This window comes from Asparagus officinalis, chromosome 10 (genome assembly GCF_001876935.1).
Source record: "Asparagus officinalis chromosome 10, Aspof.V1, whole genome shotgun sequence".
Taxonomy (NCBI): Eukaryota; Viridiplantae; Streptophyta; class Magnoliopsida; order Asparagales; family Asparagaceae; genus Asparagus; species Asparagus officinalis.
Window position 1 is genome coordinate 9,469,048 of NC_033803.1, and position 10,989 is coordinate 9,480,036.

The 10,989-nt window shown below is 35.8% G+C and overlaps 2 protein-coding genes across 2 annotated transcripts in view; one reads left to right on the forward strand and one right to left on the reverse strand.

Annotated features, from left to right (window-relative positions):
- Positions 1-969, forward strand: part of LOC109826427 (F-box protein At1g67340-like) — a 4,101-nt gene extending 3,132 nt beyond the window's left edge. The window contains exon 5 of the mRNA XM_020393460.1: positions 947-969. Within this exon, the coding sequence (XP_020249049.1) occupies positions 947-969 (23 nt within the window). The remainder of the gene's footprint in view (positions 1-946) is intronic.
- On the reverse strand, positions 6,953-7,456 carry LOC109826428 (octapeptide-repeat protein T2-like). The gene has a single exon (XM_020393461.1). It carries the CDS (start codon positions 7,454-7,456, stop codon positions 6,953-6,955), a length of 504 nt encoding a protein of 167 aa, XP_020249050.1.

Here is a 10,989-nt window from a genome sequence, read left to right on the forward strand (position 1 = left end):
TGAATGTGTTGACATGTGGGCCCAAATATTGGGAGAGGGGTGAGGTGAGCGACGCGGTGACGTTTCCTAATTTCTTGATTTTGTTGTGGTTGCAGACCTTTTTTTTCGGGGGACGAGGAATTAGCAGGTGGTTTGTTCACGCTAAGTTTAGTTCTAATTTTTGTGTTGTTTTTTTGAATGCGCATCCTTATCATAACACTCCAATACAAAATCAGTTTTCTATGCTTAAATATGAGTTTTAGTTTTTTATCACCTAGTTTCAAGCTAAAATTTGGAATAATTTAATAGACTAGAACTCTTATTTTTGTATAGAAATATAAAAAAAAAGGGATAATTTTACACCATTATCTCAATTCTAGTTTTGTTAGAGTTCTACTTGACTAACACTGTAAAATTTTGTTCTGGTTTTAGTTCTATGTGACTAACACATTAAAAATTTATCTCACATATTATCTCATTTCTAAGTTTAAATTCTACGTGACTAACCCACCTAATTGATCTCATTGTACATCTAGACCTCACTAGTGAAAAAAGGATTAGAGATCTTTTTGTTACCACTCTTTTAGAGAGTGTGGCAGGTCTTAATTATAAATACAATAGATAAAATTTACAAACTAACCCCTTACTCTGGAAATATGAACTCTATTAGATAGAGCCATTCTTATAGGAATAATGTGGGTTGGACCATAAACAAAATGGCTGAAGTTCGTCAACTAACTCCCTAACAATTTGTAGAATTTGCACTTACGAAATATCTATTCGAGACCAATGTGAAAGGTGACGCTAAGAACGTGTTTGGTAACCAAGAAGTAAATGGAAAGTGAATCAAGAACTAGAAAGTGGTTCTACTTTTATTTTCTTTTTTTTTCCTTTTTTGATGCTTGGAAAGTTAATTGAAAGTGAAGGATTGTTATGTCAGCTTTTTAACATGTTTCACTCTCTCTAGGAAAGCTTGGAAGTGGATGCTAAGTGATGACAGAGAAGTGACAAAATGATTATTATTTATATTTTACATCTTTTCATTTTAGAATATTATGTTCTCTTTCTACTTTAAAATTTAGTCCATGCTACTTATTTTTCTGTATACAAGAGTCTTAACCCAGACAACTTCTAACTATTTATTCCTTAATTTCATTTCTAATATTTTCACTATGCTTCAAATAATTTTTTTTTAAAATTGACAATTAAATGGATACCTTGATAGTGCCTAAATATGCTTCCACGTGTAAAATGAAGAAAACCTGATAGCTCCACCTCTTGATTAGCAATAAACAGTCAAGATCATGTAACTAAAATATTATTTATTGAAATATGTTAAATGCTATTTATTGAAAAACTACATCATTGAATAAAAAAAATATAAAAAAACACCCGCTATATTCTTATAGGTAGCATCACTGGGTCAGATGGCATCACTGGGTCAGATGGAATGAATATGACATTTGATATTTTCCACTTGCAACATAATAAGTAACATGCAACAATATACCTTCCATGTTTTACATGTTAGATATTGTAATCTAAATAAATAGAGATCAAACACTAAAAATAAATTAAATTAAAAGATACTTCCAACTATTGTTGTTGTTGATGTATTAGTGATCACATAGTCAATATGTATCCGTATTTGGATGAGTCTGTTGGGAATCGATGAGGGGTCACTTTCTTCCCTGACTTTATGTCTGGTTCTAGAGTTGGGAATCTGAAAAATCTGCACAAGTAGAGATTCCTAAGAGGATGGGGTTTGGTTCCCCCGTTGTACCTCCGACGATCAAGTTAGATGATGAACTTGAGTGGGGTGAAATAAGAACTGTGTGGGTTCTTGTGTGTGCAGTATGTCTGCTTAGGGATCAGATTTGTGAAAAATGTTTGAAAAAGAAGTCCTCCCAAAGGGAGAATAGTACATGTATTTATATCTAGGGTATAAGGGTAGATCGGTCACTTTGGCCGAGCACTGAGAGACGGTGGTGAAGTGTGGGCTGGCGGCTGCGTCAACACTTGCTTTATAGGTGTCTGCTGGCAAGTGGGGGATGAATCGTTTCGGCATTAAACGAGAAGTGATGGGCGGTATGGCAGTACCCACGTGGTCCGATGAGTCATGATGGCTATCGGGGCTAGGGGCATGATTTGTCTGACATGTATTAAATGCGATGTTGACACGTTGCATGTGAGGATAGGCTCAAGGCAGAAGTTGTTCTTTAACTTCACCGAGAAGTAACGCCTTTCGAGTCGGCTTCATGAGGCGTCTGGCAAGTGGTTGAGTAGACTCTGTGAGTCGTTTTCGACAAAGGGGGGCGACAAGTACAGAATTTCGAGTCGACATGAGGGAGTGTCGACTCGACAGGTCGGCTGAGTTGTCGTCCCTACAAGTCTCTGGCCGCCAAGTTGATTGGGGCATAGCATGCAGAAGTACACTTATCCGTTGCTTGATACTGAGTTGCACTCGGGCGAATGAGAACACCATAACAGTTGTTTAGAACGACCTGTAACTCAAAAAATTAGATGAAAACAAGAGATAATCTGAACATATACAGAAAAAAAATATTAAAATTAGATCATTGTTAGAATAAAGAAAATAAATACAGAAGGACTTTCTCGCCTATGTCTTACCGAATAGCCTAAATCTGATGGGGGAACTATGACTATATTGGCTAGGACTCTTGTTATAACTGGAATTCTTAAAATATAAGACTTCTTAAAAACAGTTTACATTTATCAAGGAAATTATCTAAGATCTTATCACAATCTACTACAACTCCTTATAGGGTAATAATTTAAATATCATAACAAATTAAGATAATTTATATCATGTGGGCCAAAACTTTATCTAGATACAACATTCTCCCACTTAGTCCGCATGATACAAATATCTCATAATTAACATAGAAGTATGATCATAATTAAAATTCACACCATTTAGTAGTGGATAGCTCCCACTCAAATAAAGAATCTAATGCACGAACCATAGCGGTCAAGCCCTTAGTAATAACGAGCTCTTCCTTCCATGTATCATGATGCATAAATTCACTAAGTAAGCAACTTTATGAGCAAACCTTATGAATGACTTCCTACAAGTCACTCGGGTCCTACTTTACATATCTCAATGGATATAATTTAAATATGAAAACTTTATTTGTGCACAATAAAATCAAACTTTATTCTCTAAGAATATTCAAAACATGTCTAAAAACAACTAGAGAGAAAAACAAATACACGACGAGCTAAATCAATCCCATATGAACCTAGGAACTATTTTGTTGGCAATCCCTTAGTCACAGGATCTGCAGTCATAAGCTCGGTATTAATATGTTGAATGGATAGAACACTTTTCTTCTCATTCTCTCTAACATTAAGATACTTTATGTCGATGTGCTTGCTTCAGCTGCCACTCTTGTTATTTTTGAAGAAGAAAATAGCTGCTGAATTATCACAATAGATCGTCATAGCCCTCGCAATAGAATCAATGATTTTGAGGCCTGAGATAAAGTTTGTCAACCATAATGCCTGTGTAGTGGCTTCATAGCACGCAATGAACTTTGCCTCCATGGTAGATGAAGCAATAATTGCTTGCTTTGTACTTCTTCAAAATATAGCACCTCCAGCAAGAAGGAAGACATATCCTAAAGTAGATTTTATTGTATCTATGCAGCTAGCAAAGTTTGAATCTGAATAACTGACCGCCTCCAAATGATCTGTATGACTGTAAGTCAATATGTAGTCTTTGGTTCCCTTCAGATATCTCATAACTCTTTTTAGCAGCCCTGTAATACCCCATACTAGGATTACTCTGGTATCAACCTAATAATCATACTACAAATCCGATATCATGTCTAGTGCAGACCTGTGCATACATCAAACTACCCATGGATGATGCGTAAGATATGCTCTTCATCTTTCTTTTTTCTAGTTCTTTTTTTGGACAATGATTTTGACTGAGTTTATCCCCTTTGATGATAAATGTTGACATGGACGCACAATCTAGCATTCCGGATCTCTCTAATACCTTTTCAATGTAAGCCCTTTAAGATAGTTCTAGGGTTGTTTTAGACATATCTCTGTGAACTTCTATGCTAATGACATAAAAAGATTCACACAGATCCTTCATTTCAAAATTTTTAGAGAGGAATTGTTTTATCTCATATAGAAAACCTAGATCACTGCTTGCAAGTAGAATATCATCTATATATAATACCAGAAATGTAACATTACCCCCACTGACCTTAAGGTATATACATTGATTAACAATGTTCTCAAAAAATCTAAATGAGGATACAATGTTGTGAAACTTTTTGTGCCACTGACGGGAGGCTTGCTTTAGTCCATATATAAATCTCTTTAGCTTGCAAACTAAAAGATTATCTTTCTGATCACAAAATCCTTCTGGTTGCCTCATGTATACTTCTTCCTCAAGATCTCCATTCAGATAGGCTATTTTTACATCCATTTGATGTAACCCCAAATCAAAATGAGCTGCTAGGGCCATGATAACCCTGGATGAATCGTTAGTATAAACTGGAGAGAATGTTTCCTGATAATTAATCCCTTCTTTTTTAGTGAAACCTTTGGCTACAAGTCTAGCCTTACATCGTTAGACCTTACCAGAAGCGTCCCTTTTGAGCTTGTAGACTCATTTGTAGCCTATAGAAAGTGAATCAAAAATTATTGTTTGAAATGAATCAAAAATTATTTGGGTACGCGTAATAATAGAATCTAATCTACTTTTCAAACAAAATATCTAAGTCAATTTTATTGTTTGAAAGAATTTTCTTTTCTTTTTCCTTCTTTTTTGGTGCTTGGAAAGTAAATTGAAAGTGAAGGGTTGTTACATCATCTTTTTGACATGTTTCACTCTCTTCAAAAGGGCTTGAAAGTGGGATGCAAACTGATCACTGTTAGAATAAAAAAATAAATATAGAAGGATTTTCTATCCTACGCCTTACCGAATATAAAATTAGATCACTGTTAGAATAAAAAAATAAATATAGAAGGATTTTCTATCCTATGTCTTACCGAATAACCTAAATATGACGGGGAACTATAACTATATTGGCTAGGACCCTTCTGTTATAACTAATATTCTTAAAATATAAGACTTCTTGGAAAACCAATTTTCATCCATCAAGAAAACTATCTAGATGAGATCTTATCACAATCCACTACAACCCCTTATAGGATAAGAATTTAAATACCTTAACAAATTAAGATAATATGTATCGTGCGGGTCAAAACTTTATCTAGATACAACATTATTATGTATCATAAGATACAACATTATTAGTATCATAATTAAAAAAATCCTATTTTGCAAGACTATTTTTAATAGAAAATAAACAATTCATGCAAAGAATGTTAGGCCTCGTCAGCCTCCACGTCAGCTTTTCACATTTTTATTTTCCACATTCTAAACAAAATTTTCAAATAGAAAGTGAAAAGAAAGTACTTTCTTTAAAAGATACTTCCTCTTTACTTTCAACTTTTCATTTACTTTTAAATTACCAAATATGTCCTAACGGAGACAATAATAATTGTTTATGGACTCACAATGTGATTACCACTTGTGAAAGATATTTTATGATGTAAATTCTATTAGTAAATTATAAAAAAAAGTTTTTGAATTCTTTATGATGGATATGTAGCTCGAATAAGATATCAACATGATACTTATTCAAGGTGCAAGCTTTCAATAGATTTAAATCAGATCATCATGCTCTGCATAAAATGGGTTAATCTATACCACTCACGTATGGTTGAATAATTAGTTTAGTAATTAGAAAAAATAATCATTTCCACCTTAAAGTATTGTTGAACTATGGATTTGCCCATTTTGCATGTTTTCCCCTTAAATTATGTGTATGTGTTCAATGTAATTATTTTGTGAAACTATAGTCAGATATTCAACAGATTAATGACCTGTTAGTGTTCTTTATTATTATTATTATTATTATTATTATTATTATTATTATTATTTGCAATTATTTTATTCTTTGCAATTTGAAAAACAATTTTTTAACTCATAAAAGGGTTAAAGATTAAAATAATTTGGAAGAAAGTGGTTAGATTTTTTTTAGGGAAAAAGGAGATAAACTGATAAAAACTCACGAAGAATTTTTTTTAAAAACACAGGTACATCATTAGTCTGTTAAATATTTGAACATATTGAAACTATTAACATAATTTGAGGGTCAAAATAGATAAATTAGGTAAATTGATACTTTAAAGACCATTTGAAAGTTCAACGATAGTTTAAGTAGAAATGATAATTTTATCCTTAGAAATTTTAGCTATTATGTTCGTGGTGCAGGATCACCAAGAGTTGTACCGATAGAAATCCCGGTCATATTTCCTACCAATCCTTAATCAGTGCTAGTGCGTGGAATGAGAGTCACTGCACAAAAGCTGGATATATGAATCTCTTTACCAGTTTTAACACACAAAAAAAAAGGATAAATTTCACTAAAAACCCCCAATCCTTTAGGTGTACTGAACCTAACCTACAAAAAATTTGAAACTTTCTCTAAACTCCTTATGATGATATTGGAAACTTTAAAAAAGCATTAATGTGTGTTGATTTTTCTTTCCGTACTTAATCCCCAATTAGTAGTTTATGATTTTTCATATAAGACTGTTTGGGAACTCAAAGTATGAGTTGACATCTTTATTGGGGTTCAGTACGTCTGAAATTCCCCAAGTTATTATAGATTTAGTTCAAGTGACCAAATTTAGTGGGGGTTTAGTGAAATACCCCAAAATCCGGTAAAGCTACCTGTTTCTTAATTAAAAAAATAAACAGGAAAAGAATGATTGGGACATGGGAAAATTGCTTCAAGACCCCAAAACCCAACTTCTATTGTGCCCAGCCCCCCTTACTTTCCCTAATATGTTGCAGCCCCTCCTTTTTAAAAAAATTACGTCCAGGCCTCTTCATGTCCAAAAACCCAATTTTGCCCTCCCTTCACCTCCCTCCTCCTCCTCCTCCTTTGCCGGTCCCCCTTTGCCCCTTCCCCCACGCCGCCTCCCTCCCCCGCGCCGCCTTCCTCTCCTCCCCCTCCTCCAACCTCCTCCCCTTCCCACACGCCGCCTCCCTCCCCTCCACACGCATCGCCTCCCCCCTCCACCGCCTCCGGCAGCCAGCGTCTTCCAGAGCGTCGTCGCACCCCCTCCCCGCTCGCGCTCCCTCCCCTTCCCTCGGCCCTCCCTCCCCTAACACCTCCCTTCTGGCCTCCTCCCCCGCCTCCCCCTGCCTCACTCCCCCGCTCCTTGCACCTCCCCTCTGCCTCCTCCCTCCCTCCCTGGCCTCCCCCTCCCTCCACCTTTCCTCCCACCTCCCTCTCCGTCTCCCTCTCCCCTCCCCCGCCTCCCTCCCCCTCTCCACCTCCTTGCTCCTCCTCTGGTCCCCCTCTGTCCCCTCCCTCGCTCTGTCGCCGACGTCGTCACGAGGAACTTTGTGTGGGCACATTAGTAAGAGTTAACATGTTAGCTGTAAGAGTTAACATGTTAGCTACAAGAGTTAACATCCGCTGGCATGAGAAAGATGATGGTAAATTTAGGATTCAAGTCAGCTGACATATCTAATCATGAGCTGACATGTCTAATCAACTCTGGCATGAGCTGGAATCATGATGGAGGGGTCTTGGGCATATTTTTTTTCAAAAAAAGGGGGCTAAAGCACATTAAAAAAAATAAGAGGGGTTGTGGCACATTGAAAGTTCAAATTTGGGATCTAGAAGCAATTTTCCCTTGGAACATTAATTATATTAATGTAAATTTAATAAACTTTCTTTTGTTTTTTATAACGAGTTGCAACTTCTAAAGTAAAGAAAAGTGACTGATGTTGTAAGGAAAAAGTGCAAAAATTGTCCTTGCCAAGCTTTGCCTATTTTTTATTCTTCTATGATGTGAACCTTCAAAAGGCAGAAGAGGACTTGCCGAAATTACCTTGGCGTTGGGTTTAAGTTGAAGAATTGGAGATTAATTAGTAAGTATTGATAAAAAAAGTTAGTAATGTTTCTCTCCATATTATTCCCTTAAATCTAGAATATTTTGACATTAGCTCCTTAAATCATTGAAATTATTATTACATCCTCTAAATCTTATTAGGTATTTCAAATCACACCCTCGTTATAATTTTCATCCAATGTGCTAACCTTGATTAGATTAGCAGTTAATCATGGATAGTTATTTACTGTTTAACCCCTAAAACGCGTTAGTAAGGTCAACCGATTGCTAGAAGTGAGGTGTTTTATTGGGGTATGAGTTTTGAACAAGGTCTAAATGGGATCAATTGAAATGGGTATGAATTTGGATTTGCATTTTGACGTAAAGATATAACCTGTCATTCAAATGCGAAAAACATAACTTCGGAGGAAGATAGATCCAAATCAAATGGTAGCTATCTAGAGGGATGTTATGGTGTTTTCAGTCAACAAAATATGGTCATTTACCAGTAACGGACAGATGTCCCCCTATATGCACCGCTCAAGTCGATTTGACGATCAGGACCCGCCAAGGTCCCGACTTAGCCAACTCGCAGAGTTGACATCTCCTTAAGTCGACTCGAAGGGCGGTACTTGTCGGTCCTCTTGTCAAAGATGACACGCTACGAGCCTACTCGACCAGTTATTCGACACCTCGCGAGGTCGACTCGAAAGGCGTTACTTCTTGACACTCCTCGCTACAAGCCAAGAGACAACTTCAACCTCGAACACCCTACCCCAGGCGTTGTTAGACCCTAGAGAGGGGTGATTAGGGTCTTATGCTAATCTAATCCGATTTTATGCCAATTAAAACTAATTAACAAATATATTCTTGCAAGATAGATATACAACTAATTATGAGCAAGAATATGCAATATGAACAAAGGGATATATCGGAGTAATAAGATATACTATAAGATATATGCAAGGATATACAAATCACACAAGGGTAAACAAACTAAACTAGATAGTGAGTTAAATAAACAGATATATGCAAGGATATACAAATCACACAAGGGTAAACAAACTAAACTAGATAGTGAGTTAAATAAACAATGAGCAATAAACAATGACGATATAAGATATGAACATGAAAAATAAGTGCGCCAATGCAATCTCAAACAAACGATATGATTACGGAGTTCGGTTCCCACGACCTACGTCTCCGCTCCTCACCTCGAGGAGATCTTCACTATCACAACCGGGTTTTCTACGTTCACCCGAATAACGTTTACACCTCACACTCGGTTTTCTAGCTAACCAAAAACTTTACAATCAACACTCTTGTAATCCCACTCTACACCCTCTCAAGTGTTGGACCTAGACGTGTCTCCCTCAAGTGCTCGCATACAACATCTCCCTAGGTTCGTCAACCGACGCCACTCCTCTTGGGACGACCCCGACTCTCACCACACACTCCTCTCGGTGTACAAGTGTATTACAAAGTGATCCTCTCAATAAAGCATAATTACAACAATTTTTTGTTCTCTAATATAGATGAGAACACAATGAAAGCTCACACTCAATTATTACAACTCTCACCAACCCAAATATACTATGTATGAAAATACGATAAGCTCATGTAGGTGTGTGTAAACAATGAGTGAAATAAAATCTAACTCAAATAGCAAACTAGCAATAATAAAAATATGAAAAACAATAATAGAATTGCTAGAGAAAAGAGTTAGAAAAACTTCTCTATAAACACAAAGGAGAGGATGAAGAAGCTAGAGAAAAGAGTTAGAAAAACTTCTCTATAAACACAAAGGAGAGGATGAAGAAGATTGAGAATGAATCCCTCAATTTGCAACTTCTCTATAAACACAAAGGAGAGGATGAAGAAGATTGAGAATGAATCCCTCAATTTGCAACGTAAGGTTCCTCCTTTGTAAACAAAAATCCCAAACTTAAAACAAAATTTAAAACCCTCTTAAACTTGTTTAAAACCCTCTCTAAAATGGTTACCAAGAACTGAGGTATAAGGGGGTATTTATATGAAGCCCCAAAGCCAAGAGAAAGCCAAGGAAAGACCAAAAAACCAACCCAAAAACGGCTCTGAAAACTAGCCGTTGGAATTTGAATGACAGATCGGCGGTCGACCGCGGCCACTTTCGAGCCTGAGAAATTTCCAGAAACTTTGACGGTCGACCGTGGCGATCGACCGTGGGAATTTTCGAGCTGACGGTCGACCGTGGCAGTCGATCGTGAAAGTTACTGTTAGCTTCGCAAGTTAAAAACAAAGGCACGGTCGACCGTGGCGGTCGACCGCAAACTGACACAAAGAAATTACAGGTTGAAAGTTGTTTTTTTGATTTTAAAACTCTGTTTAAAAATATCAAACAAATTCTAAAAAATATAAAACTTTGGAAAATGATTGTAGACATGATAATACACATGCTACAAAAACTGGTTTTTAAAAAGGACCACCCAAATAAAAAATATCATCATTTTACAAAATAGTCCAAAACATGAAAATGTGAACATATGAATTTTGACGTTTTAGCTTAACCATGTTTTGAAACAATACAAAATAATTTTATAGACTTGAAGAAAGATGTAAACTATTGTTATGAAGTCTACAAATAACAAATATAGTATTTTATCAAAATACACATATAATGCACTAAAACATGATTTCATTGAACTAAATAAAATTGATATTGATGAAATCATATATATGCATATAAGTATGAAACAAGAAATGTATTTTCAATTGTATTCAATTGTTTCATAGTAAAACTTAAAAACTCAAAACTAAATATACATAGAAACCAAAACTTAACTTATGTATATATATAACTAAATATATATACAAAGAAACCAATAAAATATGTGTGCATATTATATTGAGCTTAAAGTACCAACACACATAATATAACACCTAAACTAAATGTTACCCAAGCAATCTTGATCTTCAATAAGCTTTACTTTGTACACTTGCGGATGAAGCTTGAACTTGGATCTTAAACTTGAATTGCAAGGCTTCAACCACTATTCCGCCAACCTCCATTTGATA